Genomic DNA, 20,836 nt, shown 5'->3' with positions numbered 1-20,836 from the left:
TAGACATACTGTCTGCTGAATGATTCGTTTCTGATACCATGCAATTGATTTCCAAAAGCTGATTATTATTTTCTAAATCTTAAAAAATGATTCACAGGGCTGGCGCTGTGGCATAGCAGGTAAAGCCACCTCATGCAGTGCCAGCAATCCCATATGGGTGCTGGTTCTGGTCCCAGCTGCTCCTCTTCTGGTCCAGCTCTCTGCTGTGGCCTGGGAAAGCAGTAGAACATGGCCCAAGTCCTTGGGCCTCTGCACCCATGTGGGAGACCCGGAAGAAGCTCCTGGTTCCTGGGTTTGGATCAGTGCAGCTCCAGCCTTTGGGACCAACTGGGGAGTGAACCAGCGGATGGAAGACCTCTCTGTCTCTACCTCTCTCTGTAACTATGACTTTCAAATAAATAAAATAAATCTTAAAAAAAAAAAAAAAAAGGAAGTAAAGGAGAAAGTAGAAGACTAACTTGTTATTTACTTAACAGAGTAGATAAATTCTTGATTAAGTAGAATACAAGATTTTTCTCATACATGAACCCAAGGAATCTTTTTTTGTTTATTTAAATGTAGAATTTAATGAATTTGTTCAAGTGAAATGAAGTGGTAGAAGGAAGACTGTAAATGTGGCCATAGCCATAGTTATTTAATTTATATGCTATTTAGTTCCACTTAAGATTCCTTTTGTGGTTGTAATTAATATTTAATCCATTGTGTTGATGAAGATTGATGCAAAGGTAAACATCTTTCAGAAATTAAAACTTACAGAGAGCTATGAAATTGTGAACATAGTTAAGACATTGGTACCATTTTTTAAAACTTGTCATTTGCTTGGAGAACACTTCATTTTATATATGAGTTATAGTGAGTTAACTTGAGAAATATTCTAAAAGATTTTATTTTGCACATTGAATAGTTTGAGTTAGCACCTATATAATAAAGATCTTTTATTTTTTTAAAGATTTATTTATTTATCTGGAAGGCAGTTATAGAGAGGCACACACACACACAGAGAGAGAGAGCGAGAGAGCGCGAGAGAGCTCTTCCATGCATTGATTCACTCCCCAAATGGCCACAACGGCAAGAGCTGGGCCCACACGAAGCCAGGAGCCAGGAGCTTCCTCCTGGTCTCCCACGTGGGTGCCGGTGCCCAAACACTTGGACCATCTTCTACTGCTTTCCCAGGCCATAACAGTGAGCTGGATTGGAAGAAGAGCAGCCAGGACTCAAACTGGCACCCACATGGGATGCTAGCACTAGCAGGTGGCTGCTTTAGCATGCTATGCCACAGCACCAGCCCCAAAGTCGTTCAAGTGATCTTAAATTAGCAATATTTTTTTACTTTTAAAGTAATTTATTTGTCAAAGTTTATTTAAATAGAAACAAATCTTGGACTCTTCTGATAAAGTATGATTTTTTTAAAGATTTATTTATTTATTTATTTGAAAGTCAGAGTTAGAGAGAGAAGGAGATGCAGAGAGAGAGAGAGAGGTCTTCCATCGGCTGATTTACTCCCCCAATTGGCTGCAACAGTCGGAGCTGCACCAATCAGGAGCCAGGAGCCAGGAGCTTCCTCTGGGTCTCCCATGCGGATGCAAGGGCCAAAGGACTTGGATCTTCCACTACTTTCCCAGGCCATTGCAGAGTTGGATCGGAAGTGGAGCAGCGAGGTCTCGAACTGGCACCCATATGGGATGCCGGCACTGCAGGTGGCTGCTTTACCTGCTGTACCACAGCGTAGCCCCCAAATACAATTTTCAAATCATGTCAAAATATAAATGTAATTTCCTTAAGACCATTGTTACTGATGATATTTTTAAATATTTTAAAAATTTTTATTCATTAGTTTTTAACATATTCAACGTGGTTCACAGATACAGTTTTAAGAATGTAATGATATTCCCTTCCTCCCTCTATCCTCTTTCCTTATCCATTTGTTATTGTTTATCTCTTAATTTGATTCATTTTCTTTCCTCTCTTCAATTAGGGTGAGGAGTCAAATGAGTCTGCAGAATCTAGCAGTAATTGGGAAAAGCAGGAAAGTATTGTACTGAAATTACAAAAGGAGTTTCCAAATTTTGATAAGCAGGTAAGTAGTCATGTGCAGAAATTTAATTAATGTACTAAAAAGATTACAAAATGAATTTCCAGTTTAACCATGTGAAAGCTTAGGGTGAGTTTTCATTTTTCTAATTAAATGTTTGCCTTTTATGAATGTTATATGAAGTAGTTTTAAACTGCTTATTATGTTTTTACCTTGTTTATTTACCTTGTTTACTAATTTATAGTATCAGCATTATAACTATCATCATAATAAAAATTGTGGACTGATTTATAACGTGTTAATCATCTAGAATGCCATCTATAACCCTGCTATGTCCAGCTACTGTTTTTTTTTAACCCCATGTCTCATCCTTGAAATTCTCATAAGAATTTTGAAATATAATATTGCATTTCAGTGTCCTTAAGTTTCATAAGGTCTGTTTTACTTCCCAGATAATAAAAATTCTTTCAGTTCTTTATAAAGACTATACCAAGCTTGCCATTGCTACAAGGGCCTTCTTTTAATCCTGTGATCATATATAGAAGCACATATTTAACATTTGGAATACATTTACATTTGCATTAAATCATTCTAGTGAAGTTCAGATTATATATCTGAATTCTCATGAGCTAAAGGCAAAATCTGTTGCTATCCTGTTCTTTATATATGTTGAAATTAAAAATTTTGAAGTTAGCAATCCATGTTGAGGTTTTACTTTTTGTAAAAGATTTATTTATTTGTTTATTTGAAAGAGAGAGGGAAATATATATACACACACACAAACAGATACATATAAGTGTATATATATAGAGAGAGACAGACAGACAGACAAAGGGGGTTATTTTCTATCTGCTAGTTCATGCCTCAATGGCCACAACGGCAAAGGGCTGAGCCAGGCCAATACCAGGGTCCCAGAACTCCATTCCTGCCTCTCACGCTCCCATGTGAGTGCAGGGCCCCAAGTATTAGGCCACTATCTGCTCTTTTCTCAGGCATCTTAGCAAGGAAGATCAGAAGTAGAGCCGCTGGAACTCAAAAAAGATGCTCTGATATGCGATGCTGACATTGCAAGCAGTGGCTTAATCCTCTACCCCACAACACTGGCCTCTGTTTTCATTTTTAACTGCGGATATATTTCTTGATTCCTCAGTGTTCAGGGTACTCTGTGGGGAAAGCTAGAAATGCAAAAATAAGTTAAGTTTCCTTCCTTATGAAGACCATCATGCATTTGCAGAAGTAAAATTTCATAGGAAGCATTTGTAAAGCACATAAAAAGGATAAAATAATCAGATAGGTATTCTGTGCATTCAGGTAATTAGCTTAGTTTTCAAAGAATGTGTTTTCCACAAGTTGCTAATTTGAAATATTAACAGAAGGATCAATAACTTATTTCTAGGAACTGAGAGAAGTACTCAAGGAACATGAGTGGATGTACACTGAAGCTTTGGAGTCTCTAAAAGTGTTTGCAGAAGACCAAGGTAATATTCTGTCATAGAAAATACATACTTCTCATTATATTCTATATTTTAGTATATGGGAAGTAATAAGCCTGGTAGTTATGAGTCCAAGAGCGGTATTGCAGATAACATTGGAAGTAATACTGTATAAATTTTTAAAATAGCCATTTCCCAATTTTTTGGTAAGATTTGTTTATTTGAAAGAGAGAGAGAGAGATCTTCTATTCAAATGGAATGAAAACACACCAAACACCGGAGTTAGAGGAAAGGTTTATTGTCAGGTGGGGGAAGCCCACAGACAGAGGGGGGAGGTGTAGAGAGAGTGAGAGAGAGCATGTGTTCAGGAACAGGTCCTGTTAAACCTTTGCAGTAAGGGGAGGGGAGGCAAGGAAGTAGAAGCAACGAATCCCATTAGGGTAGGGGTGGAGCTGTCACCAGTGGTTGGGCCGTGGGGCTTAGGACCAAAGCCAACTATGCAAGATGGTGACAGGAGGCCAGGGCCTAAGATGGCATCCAAGGTATAGATGGCACCACAGATGAGACTGCCATTTTACTAACAGCTACAGCTGCTGGTGCTATGCCAAGCTGAAGCCAGGAGCCAGGAACTCCATCTGGGTCTCCCTTGTGGGTGTCAGGGACCCAGGTACTTGGGCCATCTTCTACTGCCTTCCCAGGTACATTAGCAGGGAACTGAATCACAAGTAGAGCAGCAGGGATGACTCAAATTGGCTCTGTGGTATGTGGTAGGCCACTGTGCTGGGCCTCCCCCTTCCTTTTTTTAAAAAAGATCTATTTATTTGTTTGAAAGGCTGAACAACAGAGAAAGAGAAGTTCCTAAATGTTTTGACCTATTTTTTTATGATAATGTAAAATAAAACAAGAAATATCTCTATCTGGCCAATACTTCTTTTTTTTTTTTTTTTTTTTTTGGCCAATGCTTCTTGATGGGTAAAGCTTATTTTAACACTGAGGAATCAAAGTAAGTTCACCTGTCAGGATGTTTCCTGTGAATGGTGGTATCTTATAATCATTATAATGTAGATTATCTTAATCTGTATTTGCATGAATATGAAAAGCACCAGCATCAAAAACTTAGGTGTATCATCAACGTGAAAGAAAGCCTCTGAATTCTAGTAGAACCTTGTTAACTCTAGCACCAGATGATAGAGGAGAGGCAAGAGTCAAGTAGACTAGCTCTTTATCATTGCAAAGCCAGCTTTAAAAGTCCAGCATAGAGAATTTAGATGCTTCTTAATGAATTTTTCTGAGAAATACTATACAACCAGAGAATTTCGTCGGAGGGCGGAATGCTACCAGAAATACTCATTCTGAGCCTGAAGACTGATTCAGAAGATCCAGATTATGAATGAGAAGAAATTTAAGGAATACCTCATTCAGTTTATTTTGCTTGTATTTTTCATGTGTCACAAGCATGAATGATCACTTTTAAATGTAAAAGCTCTTTTGAGTAAATAAAAAATAAATATTCTAAATAAAGTTCAGTGGTCCCTCCATGTCTGGATGATTGGTTCAGGGCCTCCTGGTAATACTAAGATCTGCCAGTGCTCCAGTCCCTTATGTAAAGTGATATGTAGTCTTTGCATGTAAGCTATGCCCATCCTCCCATATACTTTAAATAAATCATCTCTAGATAACTTAGAATACCTAATATGGTGCAAATGCCATGTACATAGTCATTGTATAAAAAAAGTCTGTACATGTTCAATACTGTACAGACAGAATATTTTCTAATATTTTTTGATCTGTAGTTGATTGAATCCATGAATGTAGAACCCATGGGCACAAAGAGCCAACTATATTGTGCTAGAGATTAAGAGGTGCTTTATTATTTGGTTTTTTTTTACTAGTATATAAAGTAAGAATAACTTTGATCCTCAGGCCTCTTAGAATTCTGTGATATGTGATGGACTAGTCAATGATAAAATATTCTTGATTTTTGGTAATAGTGTATTTAAATAATTTTTTAAGAATGATGAAATAGTGGAGACAGTGGTGGATATTTGATTATAACAAGGATAGTTTAACTTACAATTTTTATTAGTAAGCTTCAAGAAGGAGTGTTTTGCATGGGAGTGGGGCTGGTAAGGAGCACAGAGACATCTTTGGATATATAGCTGCCATTTATGTTCTCAGGATCAATGTTAAAAAATGGAAATTTATATTTAATTATTTAAAAGATTTGTTTATTTGAAAGGCATAGTTACAAAGAGGCAGAGAGAGAGACAGATCTTCATCCATGGGTTCACTCCTCAAATGACTGCAAAAGCCTGAGCTGGGCCTATCCAGAGCCAGGAGCTTCTTCCAGGTCTCCCATGTGGGTAGCAGGCTCCCAAGCACTTGGGCCATAGCAGACAGTTGGATCAGAAGTAGAGCAGCTGGGTCTTGAACTGGCGCTGATATGGGATGCCGGTACTGCAGGTGGCGGCTTTACTGGCCACACCACAGCACAGGCCCCTTAATTAATTTTAAAAGATAAATTATCAAGTGATTTTGAAACTATTTTAGCTTAGCATTTATCATGAAAGTTGCCTTGAGTATTTTCTTGTAAAGTACATCAAGATTTACCAATCAGTTGTGGCTGAATTCTGTATTCAGGAGGATTTTGTAAAATTTTTCTTCTTTGAAGCCAAAATCTTTAATTTGTATATTTCTGATTTAGTTATTGTTTTGTTTTTATACACAGATATGCAATATGCTTCACAAAATGAGGTTCCAAATGGAAAAGAAGTTTCTTCAAAGGGTCAGAATTATCCTAAAAATACAACTAAAACAAAACTAAAACAGAAATTTTCCGTGAAACCACAAAATGGTTTTAACAAGAAACGTAAAAAAAACGTATTTAATCCGAAGAAAGTCACTGAAGACTCGGAGTATGATTCGGGTTCTGATGTTGGCAGTTCCCTGGATGAAGACTACAGCAGTGGTGAAGAGGTGATGGAGGACGGCTATAAGGGTAAAATTCTTCACTTCCTTCAAGATGCCTCAATTGGTGAGCTCACTCTGATTCCTCAGTGTTCTCAGAAAAAGGCTCAGAAGATAACAGAACTCCGGCCCTTTAACAGTTGGGAAGCTCTGGTAAGGCTACATTCTTTTCCCCCCCTTCTGTGTGTGTGTGCTTAATTCACAGTACCGTTTATAGTCAAGTTGCCTTCAGCCCAGGGAAGCATAGATGGGTGGCCTTATCCTGTGTAGAGTCAAACATTACTTTCATTGTAAGCCAATAGTATTTCAAATAGTGTCATATGACCTAATTTTGAATGAATTAAGGGGTGATTTTCCTGAAAAACCCCAAGCTGATTGGCTGGGAATACTGTCACTCATTTTTTGCACAGAAACTTGGTTCATTTCACTGCAGAAGAAGAAATTAGAGCTTACATTTAGGAAGGAGTTGTTTGTTAGCCTGTTCTGATCTGTTACTGCTGAGACACCATGCAGAAAGCAAGAATGTGGCAGAAATTTTACTCCAGCTATTTGAAGAGCAGTAGCAACATCCAGGGGATCTCCATGCTTTAAAATGCCGGCCTAAGTGTTTTATACTTCATCACAAGAGAAGCAATCGTTTATTTTCTTTTTCTTCTAAAAGTGGCAGCTCAATCTCTAACATGATTTTCTTGATTAAACAACGCGGCCATTTTATGGAGTGTAGCAGGCTGCAGCATTTTTAATTGGAAAGATAGAAAAGTTTGTGGAAGCCTAGCATTCAAGCGTTAGGTGAAGGGAAGGCATAAAAACTGGTAAGTACACTTTGCATGATCATTTTCTGGAATTTGATTTCCTGTAAACAGGAATTATCCAAAATATCTGGAGTTTCAGTTTTATAAATGTCAACAGTCAACAAATCTTATACAAAGAAGAACTCCCTTTTAAATTTTGCTTCAGTTCTTTTGAGAATGTGGGCTTTGATAGTGTGAATTTTGTGTAGGCCCTGTTGTAAAAGCAGTATGGATGATTTGCCATAGCTTTGAAAGATGAAGTGAGTCTAGATCCTTTATAAAACTTTTTAGGAAGTTTTATTCCCTAAGTTGTGGAGCAGAGTTGCATTTGTGATTAGTTTGTACCTGTGGTTAATCTAAATGAGCATAAGTACCCTTAAGTGTGTTGACGTGCTTATAGGGTCCCTCAACAATGGTTGTAAAAAGCATTTTTTGAAAATAAAAATGTTTGAAAAATACAGAAAACTACATTGCTAGTATTTTAAATTTTTTAAGAAAATAATAAAATTGTGCGTTTTGCCTGAAGCCTTTGGTTTTCCAAAAGAACATCTGTCAAAGCAGGCCCTTTCAAAACTTGTTTGGCTTTGCCTGAGTGATTTATTTCTTAAAGTATTTGCTGAGGGGCTTTCTTGTTCTTTTCCTCCTTTTCTTCTTTCTTTTAATCTTTAATGGTCTCCTATGTTATTGCAGGGTTGGGTTGCTCAGGCTTGTTTGGATTCTAATTTATTGAATAAGGAATGCAATTATCTGCACTACTTTGTTTAGTCACTGTAGCTGCTTGCCCAGATATCTTATAGTAAAAGTAAATTATATAATTTTACCAGAAGTTTATATGCCAGATGTTTTTAAAAATATTCAGCAACTTAACATGTAGAAAGCATGTTTCCCTTACTAATTAATTGGATAGTTTAAATTAGTCTTGACATGACTTTGGAGATAATACATTACTTAAAACCTCCTAAGTTCTTGTCCTTTTCTGAAAGTTGAACATAAACATTATATTGTTTGTTCTAGTCAGCCATCCAGATCTTGAATATGTTATGTAACAGTTGAAAAGTATCCTAAAAATAAGCTTTCTACTTATGTGCGGTGAAAATATTACTTTGTTGTCCTGAGCTAAGTAGATAGATGGTGAGTTTTTGCAAATTATTAGTTCAAATGGCAAGCTAATATATACAAGCTTTACTTTTAATTTTCTCATAATTTTTTAGCTTCTACTTTGTGCTTTAGAATTCTGAATGTGACTGGTTTATAGAACATAATATTTCAATAAAATCATAGGAAAAAAATCAGTATTATATGCATATTTTGGTAGAACTACATAATATACTTTTTATTATTCAGGAAGTAATGATAATGCGTTTAAGCAAATTCAAAAGGAAAGAAAAGCCAAAAAAAAAAAAATCACACTTTTGTTTTGTTAGCTCTCTGTTTAAAATTCCTATGACATTTAGTTGAGGCTTTAATCAAGTTAGTCGTAAGCGAACTTTAATGAAGATTTAAAGTGTTATATAGTTAGAACACCTGAAACTATCTAGTCCATTCTTAAAATTATTATTGAAGCTTAGTTAGTCTTCCAAATTGGTAAATTTGGCAGAACTTAAGAATTGATAAATATTTCACCCAAAAAATGCAAACTGAGCCCTTGACCCAAGCAAACACTTGCATTTTAATTGTGATTTTTGTTAAAAAATGAAATTTCTGTAGTATTGGTTATCACTAAATGACTGAGTGTAACCATCAGTATTTCATTCTTATGTTCTTATGAAGGTAACTCAAATGTGAAAATTATTATCAAACCCCTTTAAAAAGTTTTGAAAAGTCGAAGTTTTATTAGACATATAATGTAAGTATGACATGTAAAGTATAATATTGGTATAATAGCAACTACATAATCCATTCACAGTAATTTAAATCTAATGATTACATTTTTGTATCATTAATGGTGTTCTCGTCTGAGAATTATACTTCTTTTTTAAACTACAGTTGTCTCAGACATTCAGTCCCCCTAATTTATATTGGAAATGTTGTTTAAGAAAATCACATCATTAAATCAGGTACAGATTGTAAATGCAGTAAGCCAAAAATGTTGCTAGTTTAAAAGCTTGTATTAATGTGATAAAATTAGAACTTTTGTTGTCAGATTGCACACATTTGATGGTATTAGTTCACCATCTACTTACTGAATTTTGGTCTAATCTTTTACTAAGTAAGGTGGGATGCAGTGTTATGTCTATGATAAATTTTACTATATTGCATGTTTATACATTAATCAGAGAATTAGCATATCTATACTGACCAATGAGATAATTCATGAATGGCTTAACCTAAAATTGTTCTCCTATGTATCTACTTAATTAACATTTAGATCAGCATAGCTGTGGCTTTTCTTGATGATAACCAAGCAGTACAGGTTTGGCCATGTCAAATAACTTTATGCTCCTCATTGCACCAGTTTTATCTACACATTTTCTTTCTTCTTTTTTTTTACATTACTTTGTGATTTCTTTAAAATGTCTGTCTAAATTCATCACTTAAAGCTTTGTAATATGTATTTCTTCCTTCCAAATAGGGAAGCTTTATTGAGTTTGTTTATAAGATTTCTGTTAATTTGAACAAGTTTGGTAAACTTACATTAAAAAATTTTAAATTCATGGAGCACTTTGTAGACTCCTGCCAGGTACTTATAACAATGAATAAAATTAGTGATTTTTTCCTTAGGATTGCTTTCTGTTAATTGGGGATTAAATACTTTGGGAATTTTACCTGCTTTTAAATTATTTCCCTCTGAGCCAAGACACTGTGGCAAAAAATGACCGACATGAAAGGTCTCTGTGAGTGAGATCCCAGTGGAAAGAAGGGGACATCAAAGAAGGAGGTACCTGTCTCTGAAGGGAGAAAACTTCCACTTTGATTATAGCCCAGTCTCAATCATGTCGGAGTTTGTGGACTCAGAAGGCTTCCATAGCCTTGGCAGCTCATGACAAGAACCTCGAGAGATCACAGACATCATAAATAAGAGTGTTAATTGTTAAATCAACAATGGGAGTCAATCTGCACTTGCTCCCCATGTAGGACCTCTGTCCTTAATATGTTATACTATGAGAATTAACAGTAAAATGTGTCTTCAAACAGTGCTTTATACTTTGTGTGTCTGGGAGCAAACTGTTGAAATCTTTACTTAGTGTAGAGTTGATCATCTGTATAGAAAGATAATTAAAAATGAATCTTAGGCCAGCGCCGCGGCTCACTGGGCTAATCCTCCACCTCTGGTGCTGGCACACTGGGTTCTAGTCCTGGTTGGAGTGCCGATTCTGTCCCAGTTGCTCCTTTTCCAGTCCAGCTCTCTGCTGTGGCCCGGGAAGGCAGTGGAGGGTAGCCCAGGTGCTTGGGCCCTGCACCCGCATGGGAGACCAGGAAGAAGCACCTGGCTCCTGGCTTCGGATCGGTGCAGCACATGGGCCGTAGCAGCCATTTGGGGGGTAAACCAATGGAAAAAGGAAGACCTTTCTCTCTGTCTCTCTCACTGTCTAACTCTGCCTGTTTAAAAAAAAAAAAAAGAATCTTAATGAAGAATGGGATGGGAGAGGGAGTAGAGGTGGGATAGGAATGGGGGTGGGAGGGCGGGTACGGGGGTAAGAACCACTATAATCCAAAAACTGTATCTGTGAAATTTATATTTATTAAATAAAAGCTTAAAAAAAACAAAAAACAAAAAAAATGATTTCCCCCTTCCAATAGAAATTCGAAAGTAATTATACAGTAAGAGTGACACACTGTGGCAAGAAAGGAGTACTTCAATCACAAACTGAAAGAAAAAAATCCTTAGATAATAGAATTCTTAATCTAGAGACATTATTCAGGACCCATTGATATCTTTTTTTCATGTAATTATCCACCATGTGGCAATTACATTTTTTTCCTTTTATTTTTCCCCTGAAATATTAGCTTTATTTCTTGAAAGCTAATTTCTTCAGTGTTAAATTGAAGTAGTCACATCCAAGAATAAAGTTGGTAGTCCAGTTTATACAAAATTATACTGAAGTTACTCACCACTTAAGATATTTTGAACATCATCCATTTATGTGTACATTTGTATATTTCATATCATGTGATTAGGATTATATTTCCTATGCTTATCAGTAGCTTTAGATTTACTATTGATCATTCACTTATAGGATATTTGTATTTCTTAAATCTTATTTTAGTGAAGCTAAGTAATTTTCAGGATTTTTAAGTGTTTTTGTGTTCAAGAAACAGTAACATGAAGTGGCAGTAGAATATCCTTAATCTTTCCTTAAATGCCCAAAACCCCTTTTCTCCTCCACCACAAATAAATGCACAAATAAATGAAAATCTTAAAGTAAATCTTGGGTTTATGTTAATTTTTTGTTAATATTTTTGCTTTTAGGGGCCGGCGCCATGGCTTACTTGGTCAATCCTCTCCCTACAGTGCCGGCATCCCATATGGGTGCCTGGTTCTAGTCCCGGTTGCTCCTCTTCCAGTCCAGCTCTCTGCTGTGGCCCCAGAGGGCAGTGGAGGATGGCCCAGATGACTGGGTGCCTGCACCCGCATGGGAGACCAGGAAGAAGCACCTGGCTCCTGGCTTTGGATCAGTGCAGCGCCGGCTGTGGCGGCTATTTGAGGGGTGAACCAATGGAAGGAAGACCTTTCTCTCTGTCTCTCTCTCTCACTATGTATAATTCTACCTGTCAAATAAAAAAAGAAAGAAAAAATATTTTTTGTTTTTATTATTTTATATGCACTTAGAATAATATGTTAAGTAATAAATAAGTTAATTTCATATACTTGCTTTCCCTCCCCCAAAGTTCTAGTCATCTCTTTCCTCTACTAATTTTTTAAGATCTTATTTATTTATTTGAGAGGTAGAGTTACAGACAGTGAAAAGGAGAGACAGAGAGAAAGGTCTTCTGTCCGCTGGTTCACTCTCGAAATGGCCACAACGGCCGGAGCTGCGCCGATCCAGAGCCAGGTGCCAGGAGTTTCTTCCAGGTCTCCCATGTGGGTTCAGGGTCCCAAGGAATTGGGCCATCTTCTACTGCTTCCCCAGGCCATAGCAGAGAGCTGGATCGGAAGAGGAGCAGCCAGGACTAGAACTGGCACCCATATGGGATGCCGGTGCGGCAGGTGGAGGATTAACCCATTGCGCCATGGCGCTGGCCCCTGGGAGCTGAGTCTTCCTTTGCTGTTGTTTCACCCTCCAATGGCCGCCGCGGCCAGTGCGCTGCGGCTGGCGCACCGTGCTGATCCGAAGGCAGGAGCCAGGTGCTTCTCCTGGTCTCCCATGGGGTGCAGGGCCCAAGTACTTGGGCCATCCTCCACTGCACTCCTGTGCCACAGCAGAGAGCTGGCCTGGAAGAGGGGCAACCGGGACAGAATCCGGCGCCCCGACCGGACTAGAACCCGGTGTGCCGGCGCCTCAAGGTGGAGGATTAGCCTATTGAGCCACGGTGCCGGCCAAGGGAGCTGAGTTCTTAAGCCATTACCTGCTGCCTCCCAGGGTGTACATTAGCTGGAAGCTGGAATCAGAAGTAGAATGGGGACTTGAACCTAGGTACTCTGATATGGGATTTGGGCAACCTGAGCCTTTTTTTTTTTTTTTTTAGATTTGCTTATCTATTCAAAAGGCAGAGATTGAGAGAGAGAGAGAGAGAGAGAGAGAGAGATCTCCATCTGTTGGTTCACTCCCCAAATGGCCATAGTGATCAAGAGTAGGCCAGGCCTAAGCCAGGATCCGGGAGCTTCATCTGGGCCTCCCACTTGGGTGCAGGGGCCCATGCACTTGGGCCGTCATCTTCTGCTTTCCCAGGCCACAGCGGAGAGCTGGATTGGAAGTGGAGCAGCCAAGACTCGAACCAGCACCCATATGGGACGCTGGACCGACAGGACCAGGGCTTTATTTAACCCACTGCACCACACTGCCAGCCCCAAAGACAATTTAAATTTATAAATAATATGAGAGAAGTAAATTTGGGATTCATTAAAATTGCTCTGATTTTTTTTCATCTTTTTTTTAAGAAGGTCCATTTAAAAATAAAAAATATTCTAATTGAAAGTTCTAGAAATTTCTTAAATATGAATTCTTATCTATCTTACTGTTTATGAATAGACCTTTTCATTAAAAAGCACAAAGAGAAGGTATGTCATATTGTGGTTATGAATGTTGTCCTTGTAAAAACTTAAAGTAGTGTACAAATAACTTGCTATTTCATTATGGTGTTTGTGAGGTACTAGATTGATTTTTGTTTTCGGCTTTCAAAAAAAAATTCTGCAGCACATTATTAATGTGGCTTTAGAACAGATAACCAACTTGTTCTAGGGTAAATATGAAAAATATATATTGCTGTAAACTGCCTTTTTATGAAATTATCTGTATTTTGGATTGTTGAATTTCTGTTGCTTGAATGTCTCTCTGAATTTAGAAATACTATGATTACAGGAATTATTTAGAGCTGTTACGTGTTGTTCTTGTTGAAACTTGGAAGAAAATGCTAATACTGACAGATGAGATTTTTTTTGTTTGTTTTGTTGCTTTTCTGTTTCCTTTATTCAGTCCTGGATTATGGGGTTTTATTTGTTTGCTTGTTTTGTTTTGTTTTGTTTTGTCCAACAAGGTTCAAACAGCTATTGGTCTTTCTAAATATTCTTTGTAATTGTATAGCTTTTACATTTGAAGTGTTCATTGTCTGCTTTTCATGATAAATATAAGATATATTTTGAAAGATAAATTTTTCTGTATTTTCACACAAAGCCATTTATACAAGTACATATTTAAAAACGCCTTTAAAATTTTAACTAATGTATGAGTTGGTTGTTGTTAACTTTTTTACTTTAAGGTTTATTTGAAAGCAGTTTTCTTATATATATATAGAGAGAGAGCAAGAGCAGTCTTCCTTCCGCTGGTTCCCTCTCCAAATGGCTCTAAGGACTAGGTCTGGGCCAGACAGAAGCCAGGAGTCTGGAACTCCATCTGGCTCTCTTTTGGGGTTTCAAGGACCCAAGCACTTGGGAAGGTCATCAACCACTGCCTTCCCAGGTGGGTGCATCAGCAGAGAGCTGAATCAGAAGTTTACAGCCAAGGGGCTGGCATTGTGGTGTAGCGGGTAAAACCACCATGTGCCACACAGCATCCCACATGTGCGCTGGTTCATGTCCCGGGTGTTCTACTTCTGACCCAGCTCCCTGCTAATGTGCCTGGGGAAGCAGCAGAAGATGGCACCCAAGTCCCTGGGCCTCTGCACCCTCGTGGGAAACCTGAATGAAGCTCCTGGCTCTTGGCTTCAGCTGGGCCTTGCCCTAGCTGTTGTGGCCATCTGGGGAGTGAACAAGCAGATAGAAGATCTCTCTCTGTCTCTCCTCCTCTCTCTGTAGCTCTGCCTTTCAAGTAAATAATTAAAAAAATAAATAAAGTGCAATAGACAGGACAAACCATCACTTATGTGGAATGCCAGTATAACAGGCAGTGACTTAACTTATGGGGCCACAGTATTGGCCCAGTTGTGGTTATTTTAAGATTTATTTATTTATTTAAAAGGCAAAGTTACAGAGAGGCAGAGAAAGAGAGAGAGGTCTTTCATCTGCTGGTTCACTCACCAAATGGCCACAATGGCCAGAGCTGGGCCGATCTGAAGCCAGGAGCCAGAAGCTTCTTCCAGGTCTCCCATGTGGGTAGCAAGGGCCCAAGCATTTGAGCTATCCTCTACTGCTTTCCTAGGCCGGCCATAGCAGAGAGCTGGATCAGAAGTGGAACAACCGGGTCACGAACCAGTGCCCATATGGGATGCCAGCACTGCCGGCAGTGGCTTTACCTGCTGTGCCCTAGCGCCAGCCCTAATCTGAAAGTTGTGAAGAAAAATAACTTGATAAAGAGATATTGCCAATTACTTAATGCTGCTCTTGTGAGAGAACAGCTGTGAAGGACAGAGTAACAAGGTTCAGATTATGCATTTGGGGGGAAATGTATTTTTTTCTTTCTTTTTCTTTTGTTTTTTTTTTGTTTGTTTGTTTTTGTTTTTTTTTTCTTTTTGACAAGCAGAGTTAGTGAGAGAGACAGAGAGAAAGGTCTTCCTTCCATTGGTTCACCCCCCAAATGGCCGGCGCACTACGCCAATCTGAAGCCAGGAGCCAGGTGCTTCCTCCTGGTCTCCCATGCGGGTGCAGCACTTGGCCCATCCTCCACTGCCTTCCCAGGCCACAGCTGGACTGGAAGAGGAGCAACCAGGACAGAATCGGCGCCCCAACTGGAACTAGAACCCAGAGTGCCGGCGCCGCAGGTGGAGGATTAGCCTAGTGAGCTGCGGTGCTGGCCAAAATGTATTTTTTTCAACATAATGGATTTGAAGTGAAACACATGGGAATTCAGATATGGACATAAAGAATCAGGTTAGGTTTTCAGGGCCCATGCTGTGGTTTAGCAGGTAAAGCTTCTGCTTGCAGTGCCAGCATCCCATATGTGTGCCGTTTGGAGTCCCAGCTGCTCCACCTTTGATCCAGCTCTCTGCTTTGGCCTGGGAAAGCAGTAGAAGATGGCCCAAGTCCTTGGATCCCTGCACCCATGTGCGAGACCAGGAAGAAGCTCCTGGCTCCTGGCTCCTGGCTTCGGATCAGCACAGCTCTGGCCACTGTGGCCATCTAGGGAGTGAACCATTGGATAAAAGACCTCTCTCTCTCCCTCTCTGCCTCCCTGTACTCTGCCTTTCAAATGAATAAATAAATCTTTTAAAAAATGCATCACATAAGAGTGTAGTGGATTTCTTTTAAAAAAAAAAATCTGGTTTTCTTAGCACTTGATTAAACTGATTATTAAATGTTTAAAATTTTTAAAATTTCCCTCATAAAGAAAAATTGAGTTTGGATTTCTGTTTCTGAACTATATTTTACCTTTCATGCCGTAGTTCACAAAGATGTCCAAAACTAATGGCTTATCAGAAGATTTGATATGGCACTGTAAAACATTGATCCAAGAAAGAGATGTGGTTATAAGGCTTATGAACAAATGTGAAGACATTTCAAATAAATTAACCAAACAAGTAACCATGCTCACTGGAAATGGAGGAGGCTGGAACATCGAACAACCCTCCATTCTAAACCAAAGGTAATCTTTGTTAAACACACTATTTTATCTCTGTTGTATGAAGTGTTTGAACTTATTTCTGTATTGTGCCTAGAGAAATGAAATATGGAAGTGATGCAGCAACTAATGTTAGACGAGAACTCTCAGGGTTTCCTGCAATGGCCCAATAAGTCATTAAGTGGTTTAGGGATTGTTTTTCATTGATTCCCCTTCCCAAAGCAGAGTATTTCATACCCTCTTTACCTTTATAAGTGAGAAGGCAGAAATGATTTATCTTCCTTGTGTGAAAACAGATTATTTCCTGAAATTATCATTAGTGAAACTGAAAAGGTGGTTTTTAGCTACCTGCCCTACTCCTGTGCGTCAGTTTGATTCCCCAAAAACATCCACTGCTAATTGCATCAGTGTAAAAATTTTTTTTTGCCATTCGCCTATTTTCTTTTTATTTCTAAATGAAATTATTAAAATGTCCTATATTTGGGGTGAAATGGTTAAATGCTTCAAAAAGCCCAGATATTTAAACATTGTGGGGAGAGGGTAACAAAACCCTTCAAAAAGGGAAAGGATAGATACCATTTTAAAATGAACTAAATAAATATACATATCCCTGTAAAGTTCTGCTTTCAATAAAATACCTCATCAGAATTCTTTATTTAATTTTTTTTAAAGATTTATTTATTTGAAAGAGTTAGAGAGAAAGATGTTCCATCCACTGGTTCACTCCCCAGATGACTGCAACTGCTGGGGCTGGGGCAGGTTGGAACCAGGAGCTTCATCCAGATCTCCCACGTGGGTGACAGGGGTCCAAACAGCTGGGCCATCTTTTATTGCTTTCCCAGGCCCTTAGCAGGGAGCTGGATCAGAAATGGAGCAGCCGGTACATGAATCGGTGCCCATTTGGGAAGCTGGCTTCACAGGTGGCAGCTTTACCCACTGTACCACAACCCAGGCCCCTCTCATCACAATTCTTTAAAAACATAACCACGAAAAGTTGTCCAACAGCCAGTGCATATTAAAATGGCTTTTATAATTGTGATACCCACATTTTGCATGTTGTTGGACGTTAGGGTAGGGAAATTGTTTTGACCTTCCTCTAAACGTTTATTTGTTTATTTTTAAATGGAGACTCAGAATTGTTCAGACAGCTTTCTTTTTAATAATGTATACAGTTCTTTGTTATGATATTACTTATGGTGGCAAAAATATGGAAACAATTCAAGTTCCTAAAATCAGGAAGTAATTAGAATGAATGATCATATCTTCATACTGTGCAATGCTATACATCTTTAAAAATGAGTTACATTTGTTCAGATTATTTCTAATAAGTATTTTTATAAGATTAGCACTAGGGTCTCATTAAAATTAATTACCTCAGCTGATGATTTTATTTACTTCTTAAGTTAATGATCAAAGCATAATTGCTGGTCATTGGTTAATTAAAAATCAAGTTGTAAAAAAAAAGATAAAATTACTGTTTTTTAATAGTAAGCTACAATCTTTTCTGTGCCCTTCTAGGGTGCTATGGGATGGTGTAGGGAAACGTGATGCAGTTCCCACAAAGAAGCTCTTTTCTCTGTTGCATAGAAAGAACTATTTCAGCAAATTCATCTCCTAAAAGTGTAGTTGGAGCTGCTGCTTGTTCTCCAGCATTGGATATGGGGAGTTCTTCACTCTGCAAGGCTTACCCAGTTGAGTCTACTTTATTGTAATTTGGACTTCTAAAAATCAAGTGCTTTATCGCATCACTTTTAAAATTTCTCTTTTAAACCCACATTCACAAAGCCCTGTTACTTGTAAATAGTATGATCTGGTAATGAACTGTCCTTTCTATTAGACTAAGGACTTTTTATTTAATGAAATAATAATAGATAAGCAAAATAATTGCTATTTTTTTCTTTAACTGCTTATTGGATCTAATCCAAGGCACAATTTCCAAAAAATATGTATCTATGTTTTCTTAAGAGTTTATTTAAGTACACTTTTAGGGGTTGGAATTTGTTGTCTTGGTTTTTGTGCTTAGCCAAAGTAAGAGTTGCTTAAGCAATTTTTACTTGGTGTGCTGGCCAGGCATTGTCGCTGCTTAGAATAGATATGTTTGAAGTTGTTTCCTTGCCTTGGGAAAGGATTTATTAGCACAGAGGAAAGTATTAGTCTATCCTAATGAATAACCTACCATGAGTGCATCTTTCTCTTCACGGAACAAATTATTTGTGGCAGAGTTTGCCTTGAAGCAAAATCAGTGTTAACTGTTTAGTTTTTTTCTATTTCAAGCTTATGAGAATGTAACAGAAGAAATTTTGCCCTTTAGAAATAGAAACAACTCAGAATCTTTATTTAAAAATTAAATTGTAGGGAAAAATAAATTTTCTGATTATATACCTCAAACCATTATTCATAAACTTTATTTTAAAATACCAAAATCAAAATTGCCTGAAGTCAAAATTTTTAAAACTTATTTCTCTTGTTTTACTCTTACTATAGATGTGATCATCTTTTCTGAAGTATTAGCAATTAATCTAAAAATTATCAGCTTAAAACTTTTAACTGGAATGATTTCCTACATGTTCAGTATACACTATGATTAATCACATTTCCTGTCTTTTTTGGCTACATCTACCAAGATTCTCTGATCTTGTTTCTTAACAAGAAACTTAAGAGGATGATTGCCTATCTTATTCCTAAACCAGAGCTATGAGGTCATTTGATAATGATGCCAATGCAAATCAATACTGCAGATACGGTTTGACTAACACAAAGTACCAGAATGTAAATATTTTGGTTTGAATGTTTCTGTTAGTATGAATTGTTGTGGTAGTATTTTTCAGCAGCCATGTCACATTACAGACATAACCTTTGATTATGAAGAAATCGTAGTGCCTCTGTCTGTAAGGAATGTTTTATCCTGACTTCAAAATAGCCTACTGTTCATTTTCTTTCATGTTCTTAGTAATTCTTGAAAACATTTTCTTTTTCCCTAGTGGGAGGTAAGAGAACCTTTAGTTTAGAGATACTTGTAATGTTCTGTTTAGAAGTGGCCACTTAATTAAAATCAGATGACATAAGTAAATCTTCCACATCTTTTTCTATAAATTGGTTGTTAGGGTTCATATACAGTCATTCTTACAAATCTATACAGTGTGAAAATAAATAGGAGGTATGATTACTTATCAGGAACATCAGAAAGTTTGTCAAAAGTTAAATTTTACAAGATGAATTGTATTTTTCAATGTAAGCTCTGTCAAGTGCCAGATACATTTCTAAGCAATGGTATGAACCACTTAGTCCATCTGTAGAGAACTGAAGGTTTGGGGGATCTAATCAGTGGTTTTTCTTTGCATCATTATCTGAAGAAAAATCTGTGCCCTTTAAGAATTTTTTTTTTTAAGATTACCAGAACAAAAAAAGAAAAAACTAAATCAGGACTATAATGTGGATGCCTAATGATTCCTATTGAAACTCTGACAGAATTGCCCTTCTTTGAGGAAAAGAATGAGCAGTAGCATTGTCATATGGAGAAAGACTCTGGTGAAGCTTTTCTGGGCACTTTTCTGCTAAATCTTTGACTTTCTCAAAAAATTCTCTGAATAAGAAGTTGGTCTCATTCTTTGACCCTCCAGAAAGTCAACCAAAATGCAATGAGCATCCAAGAAATTGTTGCCATGACTTTGGCTCTTGACGTCCACTTTTGCTCTGACTGGACCACGTCCAACTCTTAAAAGACATTACTTACTTTGATTATACCTCGTCTTCAGCATTGTAATAGTAAAGTCATGTTACAGTTCTTTGAGAACATGCTTCAAGATCTTGATTCCAGTTGCTTTAAATTTCATTTGAAAGTGTTGTTATCTGTGGATAATCTGGGCACAAAAGTTTTGGTACCAATGGAGTGGAAAGTTCTCTCCACTTGAATTTTTCAGTGAAAATTATGTAAGCTGAAGCAGTTGAAATGTTTGGCTACTGTTTCTGCTGTTCATCATCAGTCATTTTCAGTAAAGGCACAAACAAGATGTATTTATTCCTCATGAGCTGATGTGGATAGTCTGGCTACTGGCCTCATCTTCAACATCATCTCATCCCTTCATCTTTAACATCATCTAGTCCTCTTTTCAAACAAGTGACCCATTTGTAAATGCTGGTTTCTTTTGGACATTGTCCCCATAAACTTTTTGTAAGGCATCAGTGATTTTCCCATTCTTCCAACCAAGTTTCACCATAAATTGGATGCTTGTCCTTGCTTTAATTTTAGCAGAATTCATGTTGATTTGATAGGGGCTCTTTAAAAAAATTTATTATTTGTGTGAAAGAGAGAGAGTACACACCCATTCACTAGATCACTCCCCAAATGTTTATCCATCAAGCTTTGGCTGAGCCAGGCTAAAAGCACAAACTAGGAGCTCAATCCCAGTCCGCTACATCAGTGATAGGGATACAGCTACTAGAGCCATCATTGCTGCTTCCCAGCAATGCTGCTTTAGCAAGAAGCTGGAGTAGGGAGCCAGACAGATATTGAACTCAGAT

General features: G+C 37.8%; 1 protein-coding gene across 2 annotated transcripts in view; it reads left to right on the top strand.

Moving 5' to 3' along the window:
* The window catches only part of SMARCAD1 (SWI/SNF-related, matrix-associated actin-dependent regulator of chromatin, subfamily a, containing DEAD/H box 1), an 84,887-nt gene that overhangs the window by 41,651 nt on the left and 22,400 nt on the right, over positions 1 to 20,836 (top strand). For both annotated transcript variants that reach the window (XM_062199859.1, XM_062199860.1), the window contains exons 7-10: positions 1,976 to 2,077; positions 3,429 to 3,510; positions 6,194 to 6,585; positions 16,140 to 16,339. In XM_062199859.1, the coding sequence (XP_062055843.1) occupies positions 1,976 to 2,077; positions 3,429 to 3,510; positions 6,194 to 6,585; positions 16,140 to 16,339 (776 nt within the window). The remainder of the gene's footprint in view (positions 1 to 1,975; positions 2,078 to 3,428; positions 3,511 to 6,193; positions 6,586 to 16,139; positions 16,340 to 20,836) is intronic.

This window comes from Lepus europaeus, chromosome 8 (genome assembly GCF_033115175.1).
Source record: "Lepus europaeus isolate LE1 chromosome 8, mLepTim1.pri, whole genome shotgun sequence".
Lineage (NCBI taxonomy): Eukaryota > Metazoa > Chordata > Mammalia > Lagomorpha > Leporidae > Lepus > Lepus europaeus.
The sequence above is the reverse complement of the archived record's forward strand: the minus strand, read 5'-3'. Positions and strand labels throughout refer to the sequence as shown.